The 25,941-nt window shown below is 39.0% G+C and overlaps 1 protein-coding gene across 6 annotated transcripts in view; it reads right to left on the bottom strand.

Annotated features, from left to right (window-relative positions):
• Positions 1 to 25,941, bottom strand: part of ULK4 (unc-51 like kinase 4) — a 722,036-nt gene that overhangs the window by 570,262 nt on the left and 125,833 nt on the right. For 3 of the 6 annotated variants that reach the window (XM_054482410.2, XM_054482411.2, XM_054482412.2), the window contains exons 18-19: positions 24,239 to 24,346; positions 7,580 to 7,663 (exon numbers count right to left, since the gene is read on the bottom strand). In XM_054482410.2, coding sequence (XP_054338385.1) covers positions 7,580 to 7,663; positions 24,239 to 24,346 — 192 coding nt within the window. The remainder of the gene's footprint in view (positions 1 to 7,579; positions 7,664 to 24,238; positions 24,347 to 25,941) is intronic. The other 3 variants (XM_063661254.1, XM_054482413.2, XM_063661255.1) reach the window with 1 other exon arrangement.

Here is a 25,941-nt window from a genome sequence, read left to right as displayed (position 1 = left end):
GCTTTCTATTTTAGAGTTATCTGAGAAATTATGACACTCTTTTCCAAACAGACCAACCTGCTTTGTAAACATGATTTCCATAATTTTAACAATGGGGAGGCCAGGCACGGTGGCTCATACCTGTAATTCCTTCCAGCGCTTTGGGAAGCCAGGGCAGGAGGATCACTTAAGCCAGTAGTTCAATACAAGCCTGGGCAACATGGCAAAACCCCATCTCTACAAAAAAATACAAATATTAGCCAGGCGTGATGGCACACGCCTGTAGTCTCAGCTACTCAGAGGCTGAGGTGGGAAAATTACTTCAGCCCAGGAGGTGGAGGCTGCAGTGAACAGTGATCACACCACTGCACTCCAGCCCAGGTGACAGAGCAAGACCCCGTCTCAAAAACAAACAAAACAAAACACAAACCAAGGGTGAGAGACATGTTAGATCTTTTTGTCCTCATTACATATGTAAATGATCAGATGGAAAGAGGGACGTATTTAGAGTGAAAAACTTTTGGTGGAACACACACAAAAATAGGAAGATCAGGTATAACTGTTCAAAAAAAAGAGTACAGCAGTATAGAAGAAAAGGTATCATGATAATATGGAATAATGATTTCAGAGCTGGTGCTGGGATTTCAGAGATCTTGAGCTGGGAATCAAAAGATGGGAATTTCAGTCTCAGATATGCCACTCCTTAGAGGTTTAATATTGACTAAGCCCCGGGGGCTCCACTTGGTGGTGTTCGCTATTTAAAAAAACAAAAACATGTGCCAATGATCTTCCATGTGTTTCTGACTTGAGCCCCAACCCTGAGTCTGAAGACTTACCCTTCCATTGCTTTGCCCTTCAAGTTTGTGCCCATTAGCAAAGATAAATTTTCTCCTTGCGATCACTGCTGTGTTGATCTCAGGAGTATTTGGCATTGAATTTAAATAATATATCTTTCATATGTGTGTACATTAGGGAGACTGAGAAAGTTGTCTTTTTGTTTAAGGTGTCCATTTTTGGGGGACAGGTAGCAGCCTACTCCACAATCCACACAGAAGCTGGAAATAGCCCCTAGAGAATTTCCACATGTCTGGAGAAGATTAATTTATACATTTGTATCTAATCAACATTTTTTAGCTTACATAATAGTCTGTATAATTATGGGTACTGAACTGACATCTGGCGTATGCTGTATTTAAAAATGTGAGGTTCAATGAGAACACATGGACCCAGGAAGGGGAACAATGCATACTGGGGCCTGTCAGGGCGGGTAGCGGAGGAGCATCAGAAAAAACAGCTAATGCATGCTGGGTTTAATACTTAGGTGAGGGGTTGATAGGTGTACCAAACCACCATGGCACACGTTTACCTATGTAACAATCCTGCACACATACCCTAGAACTTAAAATTTAAAAAATAATAAAAGATAAAAATTTGAAATTCAGAACATAAACTATTGGTTTTATTATTCATATTTTCTTAATTCCGAAATTATTTTCTGAACTACAGTTTATTAGATAATTCTGATGTAACAATTTTCTAAGAGGAAATTTAATTTTCACTTTTTAATTAGAGCTCTTTGTTCTTCTTTTTGAGAAAGCCAGTGATAAATAATTTATACATTTAATTAGAAGAGACTGGGCTTGAATTTTTAAAAAGTACTAGAAATGTTAGCCATTATTTATGTTATCTTTGAAATGTTTTAGACACTAATTACCTAAACAAAGAGCAAATAAGTTAAATCTCTTGGATTTTAATAAGAGCTAAAATGTACAATTATATTTTCTGGTTTTTCAAATTGTTACAGTCTAAATTTATCCTACAGTCTAAATTTCTAGTAAAGAAACGTATGTGCCATCAATATCAGGTTCTTTGTGGGTACTCACAACTCCCCTTGCCTTTTATGCAGTGAAGGTGGGCAACACGTGTGTGGAATGGAAACTATGTTGTTTTCTTTCTTTTGAATCTCACCATGAATCTAATACTTCAAAGATTCCTAACTTTCTGAATGCCATTATTAGTTGGATTCACAATGGCTTACCAGGTACAGAGTTGCCCAATGTGTCTTGGAGTGAACTATTGAGAGTGGTATGAGGGAAGTGATTCTCAGCCAGGGCTGAGTGGGGTAGACCGCTTCCAAAGAGATGATGGGGTAAGCAGCACACACAATGTGGCATTTTCACTGCAAAGGGGAGGTTTGTGCTGGCTGTCCTCCTGTGGCAGGTCTGCTCGCAGGGGAGGCTCCAAAGTTTGGCTTTGCTGGGTTTGACATGTGAGAACTGATGAAATATCTGTATGTAGTATCTTTCAAGGATTTATATTGGTTGGATTTCTGTGTAAATTTTCATATCCCTTTGACTGCTTTACCCCATACAAGCTTTGTATGCTTAACAAAATCTATAACTTTTCTGTCGCTTTCTCATTTAGTATCTGCCTTTCTGGCCTTTTACTTTTTCTTTTTATTATTGTTTTTAGTTTAATGAGATTATGGTTAGAGAGAAAGATGTATGCATGATTCCACTTCTTTGGAATTTGTTGAGATTTTCCTTATGGCTCAGTACGTATATACTTGCGGGGGTGGTGAATTCTGTCACTTTGGAGAGATGTTTTTTCTATACATTAGGTCAAGCTTGTTAATTTTCTAGACAGATGTAGATCTTCTATGTCTATGCTGATTGTTTTTGTCTGTTTTATCAGATACTGAGATATGTGTTTAAATCGCCCTCTTAGGGTTAGAGTTTTGTCATATTTTGCTTTCATGTATTTTGACTGCTAGTTATTAGATACATTAAAATTTTAGATTGCATTTTCCCTTGGTTTATTATAATTTTCATCATCATATTGTGACCTTAAAAATCTCCCATATTGCTTTTTGCCCAAAGCCTATTTTATCTGATAATAATATAGCTAACCACACTTCTTTGGGTTAGGTACATATGACGTGTATCTTTTTTCATTCTCTTTCAGTCTTTCTATAACTTTACGTTTTAGATGTCTTTTCATACTGTTTATTTTCTATTCTGTCTTTTTTTTTTTTTTGAGATGGAGTCTTGTTCTGTTGCCAAGGCTGGAGTGTAGTGGTGTGATCTCAACTCACTGCAACCTCTGCCTCCCAGGTTCAAGCGATTCTCCTGCCTCAGCCTCCCAAGTAGCTGGAATTACAGGCATGCACCACCACGCCCAACTAATTTTTGTATTTTTAGCAGAGACATGGTTTCACCATGTTCATCAGACTGTTCTTGAACTCCTGACCTCATGATCCGCCTGCCTTGGCCTCCCAAAGTGCTGGTATTACAGGCATGAGCCACATGCCTACCCTAATTCTGTTTTGTAGTCATTTTCTCTTAACTATTCAGTCTATTTACATTTATTGTGATTGTTGGCATAGTTTCATTTATAACTTTCATTACATTTTGTGCTATTTGTTCCATCTGTTTTGTATTTCTTCGTGTCTTCTTTTTTGTTTCTTTTTTTTCCTAATTCCTTTCATATTCATGGTTATTCTATTGCTCTTGAAATATATATTTTATGTGAATACATTTGTGAATTGACAATACTTTATTAACAATGAAATATATGATTTCACTTTTTTTTACTACAGTTGTTACTGCTAAGAAATTAGCTGTCAGAGCAACTGTGCTTCTTGAAGGAAATACTCTGTAAATCAAGTGAGGACCTGCTTATGCTTTTAGCTTCTTGTGGGATTTCCCTCCTGCAACCTGCTCTCCCAGCTGCAAATATGTCCTAAATGCCCTCCTCAGATCAGTGGGGTAGCAGGGAGATGGGGGAGTTATTGTTCACATCTTTTATACTTAGTTGTAGGCACTGGGGGCTCCTACCTTAAATTGGGTCTGGATAGGGGATTCTTCACTTGACTATTTTTATTTTTAAAAACCAACTGGACCTACACATAGCACCACACACCAAAGATAATTACAAATAGCTTAAAGCTCTAAATGGGAAAAGAAAAAATAAGACTTTCAGAACAAAATGTAATAGACTCTCTTAGTGATGTTGGAGGAGAGAAGCATTTCATAAGATACAAAAAGCAGAAATCATAAAGGAATAGATAAACTAAGCTACACAGAGCATGGTGGCATGCATAACTACAATCCCAGCTACTTGGGAGGCTGAGACAGGAGGATTGCTTGAGCCCAGGAGTTCAAGACCAGCCTGGGCAACACAGCAAGATTGTATGTGTATACACACATACAGACACACACACACACAGAGTCTTATATATACATATTATATATTATATATAAAGTGATTAAAATTAAGAACTTCTGCCTATCAATAGACACTGTAAAGAAAATGAATAAATGCACATGCACGTGGATACACACATATTCACACACACACATACCACAGCAAAGCAAATAGGACAAAATGTTTACTGTTTAATCTAGGTGATGGAAATAAAGGAGATTATTACAGCTTTCTTTTTGTTTCTAATCTTTGAAACATTTTATAATAATAGGTTGTGGAGGATTCAGAGTTCCTACAAAGCAATAGGAAAAAAATAAGTTTAAGACTTGACAAGCACTTTTCAAAACAGAAAGCCCAAAAAACGAGGTAAATAGAAAAAGATGGTCATCCTTATTAGTAATCAGAGAAATACATGCTAAAACTACTATAAGAAACCATGGCTGGGCGCAGTGGCTGGCGCCTGTAATCCCAACTCTTTGGGAGGCCGAGGAAGGTGGATTCCTAGAGCCTATGAGTTCGAGACCAGCCTGGGCGACATGGTGAAACTCTGTCTCTACAAATACAAAAATTAGCCAGGCATAGTAGTATGCATGTGTAGTCCCAGCTACTTGGGAGGCTGAGGCAGGAGGATCACTTGATCCCAGAGGCGGAGGTTGCAGGGAGCCAGGGTGACAGAGTGAAATCCTCTCTCAAAAAATAAAAAATAAACCACTTTAATGCCCACCAGATTGACAAAAATTTTAAGTTTGCCTATGTCAAATGTTTGAGACGATATGAGTTAATGAGTACTTCCATACCCTGCTGGTGGGAGTATAAATTGATACACACACATGCGCACACACACAGAGCCGAGAAATAAGTAGACCAACAGAACCAAATAGAGCCCAAAAGAGACATGTCAATTGATGTGACAGAGGTGACACTGCAGAGCAGGGGAGAGAAGACACACTTTCACTCAGTGATGTGGGGTGACTGTGTGTGTGTGTGTGTGTGTGTGTGTGTGTACTCACGCACATGCACTGAGGCATATTTCAACAACACCCTACACAGTGGTCCAAATGAACTATAATTTACACAATCAGCAGGTAAACTAACCTAGCTTTAGAAGCAAAAGAATTAAGTCTCAAAAGAATGTGGCGCCATTCCGTTTATATAGAGTTCAGCATTAAGAACCAATCAATTTACTGTTTAGCTAAATAATATTTCATGGTGTATATATGCCACATTTTCTGTATCCATTCATCCACTGACGGACACCTAGGTTGATTCCATATCTTAGCTAAGAGATTAACAACCAGAATATGTGGACAAAGAAAATGTAGTACATATACATCATAAAAAAAACTATGCAGCCATAAAAAATTATAAAATCATGTTCTTTGCACAACATGGATGCAGCTGGAAGCCATTATCCTAAACAAATTAAAGCAGGTACAGAAAACCAAATACCATGTGTTCTCACTTATAAGTGAGAACTAACATTGGGTACACAAAACCAAATACCATGTGTTCTCACTTATAAGTGAGAACTAACATTGGGTACACATGGACAGAAAGAAGGAAACAACAGACACTGGAAACTTCTAGAGGGGAGAAGGTGGACAGGGAATAAGGGCTGAAAAACTACCTACTGGATACTATGCTCACTACCTGGGTGACAGGATCAGTCATAACCCCAAACCACAGCATCACTCAATATACCCATATAACAAACCTGCACATGTACCCCCTAAATCTAAAATAAAAGTTGAAATTTTAAAAAATAACCGGAATATATAAAGACTTCAACTCAATAGCAAAAAAACCAAATAACCCAATTTGAAAATGGACAAAAGATCTGAATAGACATTTCTCAAAAGAAGACACAAAAATTGCTAGCAGGTACATGACCAAAGGCCCAACAACACTAATCATCAGGGAAATGCAAATCAAAACCACAATAAGATACCATCTCACCCCAATTAAAATGGCGATTATCAAAAAGATAACAGATGATGGCAAGGATGTGAAGAAAGGACAACTCTTCTATACCGTTGGTGGGAATGTAAATTAGTACAGCCATTATAGAAAACAGTAAGGAGTTTTCTCAAAAAAAAAAAAAAAAAAACTACAAATAGAGCTACCATATGATCCAGCAGTCCTGCTGCTGGGTATATATGCTAAAGAAAGAAAACCAGTATATTAAAGAGACAACTGCACTCCTGTACTCCCATGCTTATCACAGCACTATTCACAATAATGACTTTTACACTGTCAACAGGATCCCCAGAAGCCTTCTCTCTCCCTTGAGTTCCTATATTTTGTTCTTTTGCATTTATGTGTTTGACATATTCCACTTTATATTTTTATTTTCGCTCCCACAATAGGTGAGGTCTGTGTGTGAATAGGAATTTTTTCATCTGTGTGCCTCTAAGTGCACCTAGCTTGAAGCTTTGAATGTTAAACCCAAACATGTCTTTTGATGATAGCTGAGAATGACTTAATTCTCATATTATTGACAAGGTACAATTGATAATATACATCATATCCCATAATGACAAATGACTAGGTATTCAAACCTACAGACTGGGAAGAGTTCAAACTTTTATTCTGGATCATAGGGGAAAACCTCGGGGAGTTTTTCTACACTTGGAACACGATTCTGTTACCATATAAAGTAGGAAGCAATGAACTCAAAAGAAAGATGTTTATCCTGATGTATCTTTTTCATTTCTGAAGGAACGTTTTCACCCTATGGCTTTGCCTTGGGTGAAACAAGGTCAAATGATTTAACGCAAACAGAAAATGCCAACCTTTTAGGTTGGTTTCTAAATCCTTTACATAGTTACACGTGGGAGCTACATATAGATGAGCTGGTTGGCTGGCCAGCTGGCTGGCTTTCAGCCATTAACAACTGCTTAAGAAATGATGTGAATAAACTGAAAAATCACATCACATAATAAATACTACTTAATATTAAAATCAATGGATACTAGAAGCTTCCCTGTTTCTAAACCTCAAAATGGCGATCCGACAAGATAATCATGGGTTGTCTCAGGCTCACAGAAAATTCGCTGCATACACCTTGCTTACTAAACTGGTGTATCAATAACTTTAAAAGGGGAGTGCAGAGGGTAATTAAGAATATGCTATTGAATGCTAGTTACATTGTTTATATAAGCTACCATTCCTTTAAAAAGCAAGACATTTAAACAAGTGAATGAGAAAGCTAGATCAGTTTTACACTTGCTCCACTGTAGGTCACTTGCTCATGGTGGGTTGTCGGGATTATTTAAATTCAGGAGCAATACTTGGTTGACAAGCTCCTGCACTGCTGCAGGCTACAATCCTCATACAGTGCCTGAAGGGTTATTACAATTGTCAGCATCTACAGAGGACAACAAAGGAGCCTTACCCCTTCCCGAAGACACCTCATTAGCACTGTGTATGCAGCCAAGGGAAAAGCCCAGCACTCTCTAGGGTTCTTTTTTTTTTCTTCCTAAAATGAAGTGGGGAAAAAAAAAAGCAGTGAAGCTAACAGCACAAAAGATATTAACCCATTCAAGCAAATGGCACAGCTCCAAGTATACAAACTATCTAAAACTTAATAGTCTATTTAAAGTATTACTTACTACCTGATGATAACAACTAGATCAAGCATCTTTTACTGCATTGTACATACACAATATTTATTCTATTTCTCATTGCATTATACATGATGTGGGTCAGATCCCCTCATTAGACGCTAGATTTAAAAAATTGAGAAATGACAATATGATCCAATATGATCTGACAGATAAATCAATCTAATGATAATTGTAGATGATAATACAGATACAACTATCTTAAAAGTATTACATTATCTGGAATGATTTGAAAGCATAGAAAACACAAGTTTGAGTAACAGCTCAGGATAATTCACAAGCACAAGTGAAAGGTATTATGTTACCTAGTAAGACAAGGAGCTAAATAAAATGAGCAAATGAGCGGGTACACTGATTTTAATGACATGAGCAATAATTATCTCCCAGAAGATTAACCAAATTAGTGTAATAACCACAAGCACACTCCTGCAACCTATCAAATACAATCAGAAAATAAATCAGGTACCACACAGAAAGATGAAAAAAATTAATTTTTTAAAGCAGAAAAAATTAGCTTCTACTTACAGAACATACTCAAGATTGTCCAAATGACAGAATTAGCACATTATTAATTTACTTCAGCTACTATGAAAAACAGTTTGGAGATATCTCAAAGAACTAAAAATAAAACTACCATTTGAACCAGCAATCCCATTACTGGTTATATACCCAAAGGAAAATACATCATTCTATCAAAAATACACACACACTCATATGTTCATTGTAGCACTATTCACAAGAGCAAAAACATGGAATCAACTTAGGTGCCCATCAACAGTGAACTGGATAAAGAAAATGTAGTATATATCCACTATGAAATACTACTGCAGCAACATGGATGAAGCTGGAGGCCATTATCCTAAGCAAATTGAAGCAAGAACAGAAAATCAAATACCACGTGTTCTCACTTGTGAGAACTAAACATGGATACACATAGACAGAAGATAGGAACAAAAGACACTAGGGACTACCACAAGTGGGGAGGGTGGGACAGGAGTAAGGGCTGAAAAACTGCATATTGACTACTATGTTCACTACCTGGGAGGTAGGATCAGTCGTACCCCAAACCTCAGCATCATCCAATCTATTCATGTAACAAACCTACACATGTACCCCCTGAATCTAAAATAAAGTTGAAATTTTAAAAACAGAATTAGTACATTACTAATCCAAAAGTATTTCATACCCATGAGAAGAATCATGACCCATTAAAATCATACCCTTACTTGATTATAGAATTCCACATATGGTTATACCCTGGACATTATGATCAGGAGCTGCTCCAACTCAAAAATCACTAATTCACACTAAATTTAACTTGCAAACACAACCTTCTTTCCTTCCCTTATTCTTCCCTTATTTAAAATGCCCACCACAACCCTTAACATCAGTGGACTCTGTGCCCTCTCCCTTGGCCCCTCTTCTTTCCCTCAACAGATCACCTACTTCACTCCCAGCCACATAGAATCCCCAGCCCATCATTTAACCACTCCTGCCCAAAACCTGAACTATCGGTCTCTTTAGTTGTCCCTTTACTCTTGTTTGGGAAACCTCAACCTCTGAGAAAGCCAGCTGCTTGTTTTCTCTAAGTCTGCTCTCAGACAACTGGGCCCTTAGAGAAGGTGGCACCAGAGAGCAGAGTCCATTACTTATTTGGGATCAGCATCCTCAGGGGACCTTCAACATCCATCTCCAGCCCTACTATTTCTCTTATCACCACCCTCCCTGAAAAGGCTATTTTAAACCCATGACGCTCCCACCACTTCGCCTACTTTCCTCCTTCACAGATAAAGAGAATGGAAGTTCTGAGAAAGGAAAGACAAACTTTCTTCCACATAAAGCCATCTGCTACTTCTGCCCAATGGTTATAACAGGACAGGTTCCTCCACTCCTCTCCCTCCACTTGGGCTCAGGATTCCATTCCCATCCTGCCTTCTTCAGGGTCATTAGCTAATGGACTATCCCTTATTGCTCCTAAATTTTCAACATCTTATCCCCTCTGGGTCTTTCCTGTCTCTACCTGAATAGGGTAACGGTCTCTCATTTTGAAAACAAGACCTTCCTCATCCCTTGGCCCCTTTTCACAACTATCCTCACTTTACACTGACTTTCTCAATTTCTTCACCTTCCACTAACTCCTCACCCACTCCAATACGACTTCTTCTATCTCCCTCATTCCAGGGAAAATAAATAAATATATAAAAAGCTCTTGTTGAGTTACCAGTGACTTTCATGTCATTAACTCCAACAGATCCCTCTTAGTCCTTTAAATTGGGCCTTAAACTACATTCAGCCCTACTGACTTTCCCTTTCGTGAAATACCCACTTCTCTCTCTTAATTTTGCTCCTGCGTTGCTTACTCTCATCTAGGCTCTCAGAATCCTGTTTTTAGTCTCCACTCTACTCTCCACATTTAAACCAGAATTATCTTTTTGGCATGTAAATCAGCTGACATAATCACCCTTCTTAAAACTCCTTAATGAGTTCCCCTTTCTCTTCAGATCAAGACCAAGACATCGGACTGGCGAGGAGCCCTTCATGATCATGTCCCTGCAGTCTCTCCAACCCTGCCTCCTTCCTCACTTCTCTCCTGTCCCACTGGCCTTGGTGCAGTTCATGCATGAAAAAAGCACCTACTGTGCACCAGAAACTCTTCTTAATAATGGCCGTAAACCATAATGAGGCAGATACATTTTCTTCCTTAATAGTGCTTAGTGGAAGACTGAGATTTTTTGTGTGTCATTTTGTTTTCGTTGTCTTTTGTTGTTTCGCCTTTTTTTTTTTTTTTTTTTTGATACCAAGTTTCGCTCTTGTTGCCCAGGCTGGAGTGCAGTGGCATGATCTCAGCTCACTGCAACCTCCGCCTCCTAAGTTCAAGCAATTTTCCTGCCTCAACCTCCCAAGCAGCTGGGATTACAGGCCTGAGCCACCACGTCCAGCTAATTTTTTGTAGTTTTAGTAGAGACGGCATTTCACCATGTTGGCCAGGCTGGTCTCAAACTCCTGAGCTCAGGTGATCCACCCGCCTTAGCCTCCCAAAGTGCTGGGGATACAGGCATGAGCCACCATGCCCGGCTGAGATTTTTTTTTTTTTTTTTTTTTTTTTTTGAGACAGAGTCTTGCTCTGTCGCCCAGGCTGGAGTGCAGTGGCAACATCTAGGCTCACTGCAAGCTCCGCCTCCTGGGTTCACGCCATTCTCCTGCCTCAGCCTCCCAAGTAGCTGGGACTACAGGTGCCGCCACCACGCCTGGCTAATTTTTTTGTATTTTTAGAAGAGATGGGTTTTCACTGTGTTAGCCAGGATGGTCTCAATCTCCTGACCTCATGATCTGCCCGCCTCGGCCTCCCAAAGTGCTGGGATTACAGGCGTGAGTGAGCCACCACGCCCGGCCGAGATTTTTTTTTTTTAAAGAAGTAAACAAAATAAGTAAGTCAAGATAATGACGAGTGCTATAAAGAAAAACAGCACAATAAGAGGTTGCAGAAAGACTGTAGACAGACTGGCTCCATCTCAGATCACTCATATACAGGGAAAGGCTTTCTGAAGGGATTTTTGAGCAGAGAGAAAACACAAACATCTCAGAAGAAAATATTAGAAGCAGGAGAAACAGCAAATGTCAATATAGTGAGGCAGAAGCATGGCATAGTGGGTTTAAGGAACTGTGGGGAGGTCAGTATAGCTGGAAGGAGTGAGTATGAAGGTAGTGAGGAATTAGATCGGATAGGTTCTGAAGAGCCAGCCCATGAGGACCTAGAAGGTAATTAGAGAGACTTTGGCTGTGACAATGAGCAAGGCAAGAAGAAAGAAATTATGGGATAAAACAAAAAAGACAAAATAAGAATACCTGAACTCAGGGTGATAGGTATCCTTGACAAAAGCAGGAAAAACACATAAACTGAAAATGTGTTGCCTTATAATATCCTCTGCAGAATCACAGTCTGGTCTTCTGTCTGTAAGCCTGAAACCTTAGGGTGTTACTAGATAGCCAACAAGACTTAGACTGTTGTATTATCTATACTATATATAATCACTTCAGCTCAGTCCCAATAGGTTAGCACAGACCTGAGATTTTAACGTTTATTATAGTCAAACTAACAATTCCACAAAGCCCTCATGTCCTGAAAAGTTATCTATTTCTGTAGACTCAGGGACTTAACTTCCTTTTCCAGTTTGCTATCAGGAGATATAGTTAAATGTCGTGGCCACATTATCATCCCTTTATTCAAATAGCCTAGCTTGTATTCAATTAAAGTATATACCAAGGGCTGGGCACGGTGGCTCACGCCTGTAACCTCAATACTTTGGAAGACTGAGGCGGGCAGACCACTTGAGGTCAGGAGTTCAAGACCAGTCTGGCCAATGTGGCGAAACACCATTTCTACTAAAAATACAAAAATTAGCCAGGTGTGGTGGGGCACACTTGAAGTCCAAGCTACTCAGGAGGCTGAAACAGGAGAATCACTTGAACCCAGGAGGTGGGGGTGGCAATGAGCCAAGATTATGTCACTGCACTCCAGCCTGGGTGAGAGAATGAGACTCTATCCTAAAAAAAAAAAAAAAAAAAAAAAAAAGGAGGAGCCAAGATGACCAAATAGGAACAGCTCCAGTCTACAGCTCCCAGCATGAGCAACGCAGAAGACGGGTGATTTCTGCATTTCCAACTGAGGTACCGGGTTCATCTCACTGGGGAGTGTCGAACAGTGGGTGCAGGAAACTGGGTGCAGCACACCAATCGTGAGCCAAAGCAGGGTGAGGCATTGCCTCACCCGGAAAGCGCAAGAGGTCAGCGAATTCCCTTTCCTAGTCAAAGAAAGGGGTGACAGACGGCACCTGGAAAATCAGGTCACTCCCACCCTAATACTGCGCTTTTCCAACGTTCTTAGCAAACGGCACACCAGGAGATTATATCACATGCCTGGCTTGGAGGGTCCTTCGCCCATGAAGCCTCACTCATTGCTAGAACAACAGTCTGAAATCAAACTGCAAGATGGCAGTGACGCTGGGGGAGGGGCGCCCACCATTGCCAAGGCTTCAGTAGGTAAACAAAGCAGCCGGGAAGCTCGAACTGAGTGGAGCCCACTGCAGCTCAAGGAGGCCTGCCTGCCTCTGTAGACTCCACCTCTGGGGGCAGAGCATAGACAAACAAAAGGCAGCAGAAACCTCTGCAGACTTAAATGTCCCTGTCTGACAGCTTTGAAGAGAGTAGTGGTTCTCCCAGCACGCAGCTTGAGATCTGAGAACGGACAGACTGCCTCCTAAAGCGGGTCCCTGACCCCCGACTAGCCTAACTGGGAGGCACCCCCCAGTAGGGGCAGACTGACACCGCACACGGCCAGGTACTCCTCTGAGACAAAACTTCCAGAGGAACAATCAGGCAGCAACATTTGCTGTTCGCCAATATCCGCTGTTCTGCAGCCTCCACTGCTGATACCCAGGCAAACAGGGTCTGGAGTGGACCTCCAGCTAACTCCAACAGACCTGCAGCTAAGGGTCCTGACTGTTAGAAGGAAAACTAACAAACAGAAAGGACATGCACACCACAACCCGATCTGTACGTCACCAACATCAAAGACCAAAGGTAGATAAAATCACAAAGATGGGAAAGAACAGAGCAAAAAAACTGGAAACTCTAAAAATCAGAGTGCCTCTCCTCCTCCAAAGAAATGCAGCTCCTCACCAGCAACGGAACAAAGCTGGATGGAGAATGACTTTGACGAGTTGAGAGAAGAAGGCTTCAGATGATCAAACTACTCCGAGCTAAAGGAGGAAGTTTGAACCCATGGCAAAGAAGTTAAAAACCTTGAAAAAAAATTAGACGAATGGCTAACTAGAATAACCAATGCAGAGAAGTCCTTAAAAGACCTGATGGAGCTGAAAACCATGGCACGAGAACTACGTGACAAATGCACCAGCCTCAGTAGCCGATTCGATCAAGTGGAAGAAAGGGCATCAGTGATGGAAGATCAAACAAATGAAATGAAGCCAGAAGAGAAGTTTAGAGAAAAAAGAATAAAAAGAAATGAACAAAGCCTCCAAGAAATACGGGACTGTGTGAAAAGACCAAATCTACGTCTGATTGATGTACCTGAAAGTGATGGGGAGAATGGAACCAAGTTGGAAAACACTCTGCAGGATATTATCGAGGGGAACTTCCCAAATCTAGCAAGGCAGGACAACATTCAAATTCAGGAAATACAGAGAATGCCACAAAGATACTCCTCAAGAAGAGCAACTCCAAGACACATAATTGTCAGATTCACCAAAGTTGAAATGAAGGAAAAAATGTTAAGGGCAGCCAGAGAGAAAGGTCGGGTTACCCACAAAGGGAAGCCCATCAGACTAACAGCTGATATCTCGGCAGAAACTCTACAAGCTAGAAGAGAGTGGGGGCCAATATTCAACATTCTTAAATAAAAGAATTTTCAACCCAGAATTTCATATCCAGCCAAACTAAGCTTCATAAGTGAAGGAGAAATAAAATACTTTACAGACAAACAAATGCTGAGAGACTTTGTCACCACCAGGCCTGCCCTAAAAGAGCTCCTGAAGGAAGCACTAAACATGGAAAGGAACAACCAGTACCAGTCACTGCAAAAACATGCCAAATTGTAAAGACCATTGAGGCTAGGAAGAAACTGCATCAACTAACGAGCAAAATAACCAGCTAACATCATAATGACAGGATCAAATTCACACATAACAATATTAACCTTAAATGTAAATGGGCTAAATGCTCCAATTAAAAGACACAGACTGGCAAATTGGATCAAGAGTCAAGAACCATCAGTGTGCTGTATTCAGGAAACCCATCTCACATGCAGAGACACACATAGGATCAAAATAAAGGGATGGAGGAAGATCTACCAAGGAAATGGAAAACAAAAAAAGGCAGGGGTTACAATCCCACTCTATGATAAAACAGACTTTAAACCAACAAAGATCAAAAGACACAAAGAAGGCCATTATATAATGGTAAACGGATCAATTCAACAAGAGCTAACTATCCTAAATATATATGCACCCAACACAAGAACACCCAGATTCATAAAGCAAGTCCCTAGAGACCTACAAAGAGACTTAGACTCCCACACCATAATAATGGGAGACTTTAACACCACACTGTCAACATTAGACAGATCAACAAGACAGAAAGTTAACAACGATATCCAGGAATTGAACTCAGCTATGCACCAAGCAGATCTAATAGACATCTACAGAACCCTCCACCCCAAATCAACAGAATATACATTCTTTTAAGCAGCACACCACACCTATTCCAAAATTGACCACATACTTGGAAGTAAAGCTCTCCTCAGCAAATGTAAAAGAACAAAAATTATAACAAACTCTCTCTCAGATCACAGTGCAATCAAACTAGAACTCAGGATTAAGAATCTCACTCAAAACCGCTCAACTACATGGAAACTGAACAACCTCCTCCTGAATGACTACTGGGTACATAACGAAATGAAGGCAGAAATAAAGATGTTCTTTGAAACCAACGAGAACAAAGACACAACATACCAAAATCTCTGGGACACATTCAAAGCAGTGTGTAGAGGGAAATTTATAGCACTAAATGCCCACAAGAGAAAGCAGGAAAGATCTAAAATTGACACCCTAACATCACAATTAAAAGAAGTAGAGAAGCAAAAGCAAACACATTCAAAAGCTAGCAGAAGGCAAGAAATAACTAAGATAAGAGCAGAACTGAAGGAGACAGAGACACAAAAAACCCTTCAAAAAATCAGTGACTCCAGGAGCTGGTTTTTTGAAAAGATCAACAAAATTGATAGACCATTAGCAAGACTAATAGAGAAGAATCAAATAGACGCAATAAAAAATGATAAAGGGGACATCACCACCAATCCCACAGAAATACAAACTACCATCAGAGAATACTATAAACACCTCTGCGCAAATAAGAGAGAAAATCTAGAAGAAATGGATGAATTCCTTGACACATATGCCCTCCCAAGACTAAACCAGGAAGAATTTGAATCTCTGAATAGACCAATAACAGGCTCTGAAATTGAGGCAATAATTAATAGCTTACCAACCAAAAAAAGTCCAGGACTAGATGGACTGACAGCCGAAATCTACCAGAGGTACAAGGAGGAGCTGATACCATTCCTTCTGAAACTATTCCAATCAACAGAAAAAGAGGGAATCCTCCCTAACTCATTTTATGAGGCCAGCATCATCCTGATACCAAAGTCTGGCAGAGACACAACAAAAAAAGAGAATTTTAGACCAATATCCCTGATGAACATCGATGCAAAAATCTTCAATAAAATACTGGAAAACCAAATCCAGCAGCACATCCAAAAGCTTATCCACCATGATCAAGTGGGCTTCATCCCTGGGATGCAAGGCTGGTTCAACATACGCAAATCAATCAATGTAATCCAGCATATAAACAGAACCAAATACAAAAACCACATGATTATCTCAATAGATGCAGAAAAGCCCTTTGACAAAATTCAACAACCTCCATGCTAAAAACTCTCAATAAATTAGGTATTGATGGGACGTATCTCAAAATAATAAGAGCTATCTATGACAAACCCACAGCCAATATCATACTGAATGGACAAAAACTAGAAGCATTCCCTTTGAAAACTGGCACAAGACAGGGATGCCCTGTCTCACCACTCCTATTCAACATAGTGTTGGAAATTCTGGCCAGGGCAATCAGGCAGGAGAAGGAAATAAAGGGTATTCAATTAGGAAAAGAGGAAGTCAAATTGTCCCTGTTTGCAGATGACATGATTGTATATCTAGAAAACCCCATTGTCTCAGCCCAAAATCTCCTTAAGCTGATAGGCAACTTCAGCAATGTCTCAGGATACAAAATCAATGTGCAAAAATCACAAGCATTCTTATACACCAATAACAGACAAACAGAGAGCCAAATCATAAGTGAACTCCCATTCACAATTGCTTCAAAGAGAATAAAATACCTAGGAATCCAACTTACAAGGGATGTGAAGGACCTCTTCAAGGAGAACGACAAACCACTGCTCAATGAAATGAAAGAGAATACAAACAAATGGAAGAACATTCCATGCTCATGGGTAGGAAGAATCAATATCGTGAAAATGGCCATACTGCCCAAGGTAATTTATAGATTCAATGCCATCCCCATCAAGCTACCAATGACTTTCTTCACAGAACTGGAAAAAACTACTTTCAAGTTCATACGGAACCAAAAAAGAGCCCACATTGCCAAGTCAATCCTAAGCCAAAAGAACAAAGCTGGAGGCATCATGCTACCTGACTTCAAACTATACTACAAGGCTACAGTAACCAAAACAGCATGGTACTGGTACCAAAACAGACATATAGACCAATGGAACAGAACAGAGCCCTCAGAAATAATACCACACATCTACAACTATCTGATCTTTGACAAATCTGACAAAAACAAGAAATGGGGAAAGGATTTCCTATTTAATAAATGGTGCTGGGAAAACTGGCTAGTCATATGTAGAAAGCTGAAACAGGATCCCTTCCTTAAACTTTATACAAAAATTAATTCAAGATGGATTAAAGACTTACATGTTAGACCTAAAACCATAAAAACCCTAGAAGAAAACCTAGGCAACACCATTCAGGACACAGGCCTGGGCAAGGACTTCATGTCTAAAACACCAAAAGCAATGGCAACAAAAGCCAAAATTGACAAATGGGATCTAATTAAACTCAAGAGCTTCTGCACAGCAAAAGAAACTACCATCAGAGTGAACAGGCAACCTACAGAATGGGAGAAAATTTTTGCAATCCACTCATCTGACAAAGGGCTAATATCCAAAATCTACAATGAACTCAAACTAATTTACAAGAAAAAAACAACCCCATCAACAAGTGGGCAAAGGATATGAACAGACTCTTCTCAAAAGAAGACATTTATGCAGCCAAAAAACACATCAAAAAATGCTCATCATCACTGGCCATCAGAGAAATGCAAATCAAAACTACAATGAGATACCATCTCACACCAGTTAGAATGGCGATCATTAAAAAGTCAGGAAACAACAGGTGCTGGAGAGGATGTGGAGAAATAGGAACACTTTTACACTGTTGGTCGGACTGTAAACTAGTTCAACCATTGTGGAAGTCAGTGTGGCGATTCCTCAGGGATCTAGAACTAGAAATACCATTTGACCCAGCCATCCCATTACTGGGTATATACCCAAAGGATTGTAAATCATGCTGCTATAAAGACACATGCACACGTATGTTTATTGCGGCACTACTGACAATAGCAAAGACTTGGAACCAACCCAAATGTCCAACAATGATAGACTAGATTAAGAAAATGTGGCACATATACACCATGGGATATTATGCAGCCATAGAAAATGATGAGTTCATATCCTTTGTAGGGACATGCATGAAGCTGGAAACCATCATTCTCAGCAAACTATCGCAAGGACAAAAAACCAAACACCGCATGTTCTCATTCATAGGTGGGAACTGAACAATGAGAACACATGGACAAAGGAAGGGGAACATCACATACCGGGGCCTGTTGTGGGGTGCGGGGAGGGATAGCATTAGGAAATATACCTAATGTTAAATGATGAGTTAATGGGTGCAGCACATCAACATGACACATGTATACATATGTAACAAACCTGCACGTTGAGCACATGTACCCTAAAACTTGAAGTATAATAAAAAAAAAAAAGTACATACCAAGGAAAGTTATTCTCTAGATCTACTTTTAGATCTAGTAGGAACATGATTCTGTATGATTCTATCTGCATAAGATTCTAGAAAATGCAAACAAGTCTATATAAAGAAAGCAAATCAGTGGTAGTATGGAGACAGGAGGGGATTAAAAAGGGTGCTAAGGAAACTTTTGGAGGTAATAGGTTCATTTTCTGTGTGTAGTGATGGTTTCATAGGTGTATACATAAATCAATATTTATCAAATTGTGATGTTTAAATATGTGTTTATTGTATACCAATTATATCTCAAGCAGGGCGCAGGGATGAAAAACTACAGGACCGAAAAAAGAAGAATTAGACTAGACTGTCATTATTGGTAAGACAGCAGACCAGGTACCTGACTACTCTTCTAATGAAAGCAACTGGTTTTATTTTGACATCCTTAAAATGCATCAAAGATCTGACAAAATAATAAAGAATAATTAAGCCAAAAATCAGACAATTTAAAGCATGGGATAAACTGAGCACTGAAGTTTTATTTTCTCTGTGGGCATACAAAACTTGATAAGTTTGAGCCTTGATATCAAGGCCTTGAGGGTCCAAAATAGTGGTAAAGTAGAAATAAATTCTCCAGCCCTATCCCCAAAGAACTGCAAGGAAAAGTACCTTTCACAAAACTTGGCACATAATGTATATCGCACAGGGAATGTTTTTTTTATTTATTTATTTATTTATTTATTTGACAGGGTCTTGCTCTGACACCCAGACTAGAGTGCAGTGGCATGATCACGGCTCACTGCAGCCTCAAACTCCTAGGCTCAAGCAATCCTCCCTTCTCAGCCTCCCAAGTAGCTGGGACTACAGGTGCACACCACTACACACAGCTAATTTTTGCAAGTTTTTTAGACAAGGTTTCACCATGTTGATCAGGGTGGTCTCAAACTCCAGGGCTCAAGAGATCCTCCTGCCTTGGCCTCCAAAACTACTGGGATGGAAATGTTCTATTACATAAAAAGAAGAGGGAGCAGAGAGCTACGAGTACTGATTGAGAAATATATCTATGTTAATTATTAAGAAATAGCTCCAGTGTACATATCTCCATATACTAGTCTTTTTTTTTTTTTAATGGCTGGTATCATCACTTACCAAAGATGGAGCTTATGTTGAAAAATAAAGTTTACATTTTTATTGTTTTATATACATATATATGTGTGTGTATATATATATATATGTGTGTATATATATATGTGTGTATATATATGTGTATATATGTGTATATATGTGTATATATGTGTATGTATATGTGTATATATATGTGTATATATGTGTGTATATATATGTGTGTGTATATATATATGTGTGTATATATATGTGTATATATATGTGTGTATATATATGTGTATATACATGTGTGTATATATATATGTGTATATACATGTGTGTATATATATATGTGTGTGTATATATATACATATATATATATTTTAACTTTAGGTTCCAGTATACATGCGCAGGACGTGCAGGTTACATAGGTATATGCGTGCCAGAGTGGTTTGCTGTACCTATCAACCCATCATCTAGTTTTTAAGCCCTACATGCATTTGGTAATTATCCTAATGCTCTCCCCTCCCCTTGCTCCCCATCCCCTGACAGGCCCCCATGTGTGTTATTCCCCTCCCTGTATCCATGTGTTCTCATTGTTCAACTCCCATTTGTGAGTGAGAATATGCAGTCTTAGGTTTTCTGTTCCTGTGTTAGTTTGCTGAGGATGATAGCTTCCAGCTTCATCCATGGCCCTGCAAATGATATGATCTCATTCTTTTTTATTGCTGCAGAGTATTCCATGGTGTATATGTGCCACATTTTCTTTATCCAGTCTTCATTGATAGGCATTTGGGTTGGTTCCATGTCTTTGCTATTGTAAATAGTGCTGCAATAAACATACATGTGCATATGTCTTTATAGTAGAATGATCTATATTCCTTTGGGTTTATAACCAGTAATGGGATTGCTGGGTCAAATGGTATTTCTGGTTCTAGATCCCTGAGGAATCGTCCTCCACAACGGTTGAACCAATCTACATTCCCACCAACAGTCCAAAAGCATTCTTATTTCTCCACAGCCTCGCCAGCATTTTTGTTTCTTGACTTTTTAATAATCGCCATTCTGACTGGTGTGAGATGGTATCTCATTGCGGTTTTGATTTGCATTTCTCTAATGATCAGTGATGATGAGCTTTTTTTCATATGTTTTTTGGCCACATAAATGTCTTATTTTGAGAAATGTCTGTTCATATCCTTTGCCCACGTTTTTATGGGTTGTTTGCTTTTTCTTGTAAATTTGTTTAAGTTCCTTGTAGATTCTGGATATTAGACCTTTGTCAGATGGGTAGATTGCAAAAATTTTCTCCCATTCTGTAGGTTGTCTGTTCACTCTGATGCTAGTTTCTTTTGCTGTGCAGAAGCTCTTTAGTTTAATTAGATCCCATTTGTCAATTTTGGCTTTTGTTGCCATTGCTTTTGGTGTTTTTGTCATGAAGTCTTTGCCAATGCCTATGTCCTAAATGGTACTGCCTAGGTTTTCTTCTAGGGTTTTTATGATTTTGGGCTTTACATTTAAGTCTTTAATCCATCTTGAGTTAATTTTTGTATAAGGTGTAAGGAATGGGTCCAGTTCCAGTTTTCTGCATATGGCCGGCCAGTTTCTCCAGCACCATTTATTAAATGGGGAACCTTTCCCCACTGCTTTTGTCAGGTTTGTTGAAAATCAGATGGTTGTAGATGTGTGGGTTATTTCTGAGGTCTCTGTTCTGTTCCATTGGTCTATATGTCTGTTTTGTACCAGTACCATGCTGTTTTGGTTACTGTAGCCTTGTAGTATAGTTTAAAGTCAGGCAGTGTGATGCCTCCAGCTTTGTTCTTTTTGCTTAGGATTATCTTGGCTATATGGGCTCTCTTTGGTTCCATAAGAAATTTAAAGTAACTTTTTCTAATTCTGTGAAGAATGTCAATGGTAGTTTGATGGAAATAGCATTGAATCTATAAACTACTTTGGGCAGTATGGCCATTGTCATGATATTGATTCTTCCTGTCCATGAGGATGCAATGTTTTTCATTTGTTTGTGTTCTCTCTTATTTCCTTGAGCAATGGTTTGTAGTTCTCCTTCCTGTCCCTTGTTAGCTGTATTTTTAAGCTTTTTTTTTTTTTTTTTTTTGAGATGGCGTCTCGCTCTGTCATCCAGGCTGGAATCTTGGCTCACTGCAAACTCCACCTCCCGGGTTCAAGCCTCAGCCTCCCGAGTAGCTGGGACTACAGGTGCCCGCCACCACGCTTGGCTAATTTTTTTGTATTTTTAGTAGAGACGGGGTTTCACCATATTAGCCAGGATGGTTTTGATCTCCTGACCTCGTGATCCACCTGCCTCAGCCTCCCAAAGTGCTGGGATTGCAGGCGTGAGCCACTGCGCCCAGCCAAGTATTTTATTCTCTTTGTAGCAATTGTCAATGGTAGTTCATTCATGATTCGGCTCTCTGCTTGTCTACTGTTGATGTATAGGAATGCTTGTGATTTTTGCACACTGATTTTGTATTCTGAGACTTTGCTGAAGTTGCTTATCAGCTCAAGGAGTTTTTGGGCTGAGACAAGAGGGGTTTCTAAATCTAGAATCATGTCATCTGCAAACAGAGACAATTTCACTTCCTCTCTTCCTATTTAAATACCTTTTATTTCTTTCTCTTGCCTGATCGCCCTGGCCAGAACTTCCAATACTATTTTGCCCCCTGTACTATTCCTAACAGTGTATAACTATTGAGTGAAAAAAGTGAGTTTCTACAGGTTGCATAAAATGATACAAAATCTACATTTGTATTTGCTCATATATACAAAATTAACTCTGTAAATATAAGAAATTATATTTGTATTTTATAATATTTATATTAAATTACACATAATTATAATATTTATTGGGAAGCTAGACAGATGGGGTACAAAACTAGGAAAAAGACTTCTCCCCGTATACTTTTCTTCACTTCCCAGTGTTCTAGGTTTGTGAATATGTTGTCCCTTTGACATACAAAATTACCTGAGAATAAATTCAACCAAAGAAAGATGTACAAAGGCATTCTGTATAGAATAAAAGAATTGTAACAAAATTTTTTTATATATTAATATATGTAAATACTACTTTTTGTGCATTGGAGGACTACATAAATATCATAAAGATATCAATACTTTCCCAATCAATACACAGATTCAGTACAATTGCAAATGTGATTTGGAAGACTCAAAATTATAACCATATCAGCTCTCCCCAAATTTATCTACATAATCAGTGTGGTTTTTAAAAGCAGATGATTTGCAGAATTGGACAAGCTGATTCTAAAATTTATTCTGATATGCGAAGGGCCAGGAATAGTCAAGACACTCACAAAAACAAAGAGGACAGATTTGCTGTACCAGCTATCAATACTAATTATGGAGTTAAACAAGTTAAAATACTGATGTTTTATAACAATCATGGTAACTGCCTTAAAATGATGATTGCTCAGAAAGTCATTTTAATTTAGATACTAAGGATATTGAGGTTATGTAACATTTGAGCAAGTGCTAGAACCAAAACTCAAGAAATACGATGACAGTCATGTACACTGGCTCACACCTGTAATCCCAGCACTTTGGGAGGCCAAGATGGGCGAATCACTTGAGCCCAGGAATTCGGGACCAGCCTGGGCAACATGGTGAAACCCCATCTTCACAAAATATACAAAAAATTAGCCAGGCACGGAGGTGCACACCTTTAGTTTTTATATATTAATATACGTAAATACTACTTTTTGTGCATTTGGAGGACTATATAAATATCATAAAGATATCAATACTTTCTCAATCAACACACAGATTCAGTACAATTCCAAATGTGATTTGGAAGACTCAAAATCATAACGATATCAGTTCTCCTCAAATTAGTCCCAGCTACCCAGGAGGCTGAGGTGGGAGGATGATCTGAGCCCAGGAGGTCGAGGTTGCTGTGAGCCATGATCATGCTATCACACTCCAGCCTGGGCAACACGGTGAGACCCTGTCTCAAAACAAACAAAGAAATACAATGACAGAACTTCCTTAATTACTTATAACTTACCAGTATTTATTTAGAACTCTCAGAGTATGACACTAAATGACTAATCCATTTAGTCATGGATTAGTCACTATCTATTCCATAATCACTATCTATTCCATAATATTCTTTTAAAAAAAAAACACACATTAATGGAATATTAAATTTTGGCTTGTTGAATTCAGTAGCACTTCCATATTGTAACATTAGATATAAGAAGTCAAATTCTGCCTTCACAAATGCCCATAGTCATGTTAAAAGCTGTATTTGCACAAAGTTGTGCTTTATTTAAACTGAAATGGAGCTTTCTATGGAAATAACCAATGGTCTCCTCTTGCCTAAAGGAGTCAAGTACCTTAGGGACTTTCAGTCCATTGGCTTTAAAATATGGCCTTCAAACCGCCTACGTTCTAAAGGAAAAGAGGCACTAGGAGGAAGGGAGGAGGGAGACAGGGTAAGACAGAAGGAGGCTGAGAAACACTGACAAATTCTCTCCCCAAGAGGTAAAATTTATCCTAAGTTCCTCAGGCATGCTCTAAGGGGCAAAGTCAAAAAAACTTTTATAGGATATTAATACTTGTCAGCCAGAGTATGTCAAAACATGTCAAACAGCAATAGAGTTAATCAGACAGTCTCACCTGGGTGGCTACAAGATAGATCAGCTCCCCAAGGGTTGGTAAAAGGCACTGTTTTAATTTGCTATTCCTGAAGTTTTCCCTAATTAATTCAGTTAAGAGAACAATTGCCTGCAAAGACAAAAAAAAAAGTAAATTATTTCAATGTATCTCTCAGTTCTTAAACCTATATGTAAAAAGCAGGATACCCTATAAAAGTCACCATTTTTAAGAACTATCTTCCAAATTATTTTCAAAATATGGGCCTTATATTCCTGAAAATACAGTAACTCTCCCAGATGAAGCTTAGAAATATATCTGGTAAAATAAACACATATAGCCCTTTTCAGTTTACAATTTTTTTTTTTTTTCCCCAGGCTGGAGTGCAGTGGCATAATCTTGGTTAACTACAACCTCTGCCTCCCGGGTTCAAGAGATTCTTGTGCCTCAACCTCCCGAGTAGCTGGGATTACAAGCGCACGCCACCAAGTCCGGCTAATTTTTGTATTCTTAGTAGAGACAGGGTTTTGCCATGTTGGCCAGGATGATCTCCAACTCCTGGCCTCAAGATCCACCCACCTTGACCTCCCAAAGTGCTGGGATTACAGGAGTGAGTCAGTGTACCTGACTCACTTTTCAGTTTATAAAGCACTTCCACCGTATCATTAATCCTGAGAGGCAATTAATTGCTGCCCTATCTTTAAAGAGTAAACAGAGGCTGAGAGAGGTTCCAGTAACTGGCCCCAAGCCATCCAGTTCACTTGGACAGCCAGGATCTGAAAATGAATTTTACCATGCCAGGTCCCTGGTATGCTCCGGCACAACACAGTTTAAAAAGTTCTTATATTGCATTAAACTTTTACATGATTCCTTAAAAAATCAGAGCCTGAGAATGTTATACTAAAGTTGTAATATAATGTATGCTGAAACTCGACAGCATGTTTTATCAGATCTAGTTAATGTCCTATGAGTCATGCTAAGAAAATCACATACACTCATTGCCAGAGTTCATACACCAGAACACAGGTTAATCAAATCATAGTGCGACCATGATTAGGACAGAACAGTTTCGGAATGACATACAGAATGGCTCCACTCTGAGAAGGAAAAAAAATGTATATAAAACAGTGTGGAAGCACGACTCTCAATGTGACTCAAAGTGTGGTGCACAGACAAGACTATTTCTTACCACTGACAAAGACGTTAGTTTAAAAACTGAAAGTGCCTAAAAACTTCAAAGCAATTTGACAATTCCACAACATCCAAGCATGCAATCACTGGTCTCATTTTGCAAATAAGAGTATGAAAAAGTTGAAGATGCAGGTGGGAGAGCTGCACAGTAGTCATGCACTGTAGGAGTACTTATTAATGTGCGATTTAACAGCTTTACTGAGGTATAGCTTATATAAAATCAATGCATATATTTAAAGTGTACAATTAGACACATTTGGCATATGTATACACCTGTGAAATCATCACTGCAATCAAGATAACAAAAGCCCTCCAGTGTTTCCTCCATGTCCTTTTGTAATCCCTCTTTCCTACTTCTTTCCTCTCCTCCCCAGAAAGCCATCAATTTACTTTCTGTCATTAGCATGTATTTTCTAAATTTTATGTAGATCATATACTATATTAGATCATACACTATATATTCTTTTTTGTCTGGCTTCTTTCAGCATAATGCATTTGAGATTCATCCATGTTGCTGCATATATCAATAATTTTTT

The sequence above is a fragment of the Pongo pygmaeus genome, chromosome 2, assembly GCF_028885625.2.
Source record: "Pongo pygmaeus isolate AG05252 chromosome 2, NHGRI_mPonPyg2-v2.0_pri, whole genome shotgun sequence".
Lineage (NCBI taxonomy): Eukaryota > Metazoa > Chordata > Mammalia > Primates > Hominidae > Pongo > Pongo pygmaeus.
This window is presented reverse-complemented; position numbering and strand designations above follow the sequence as displayed.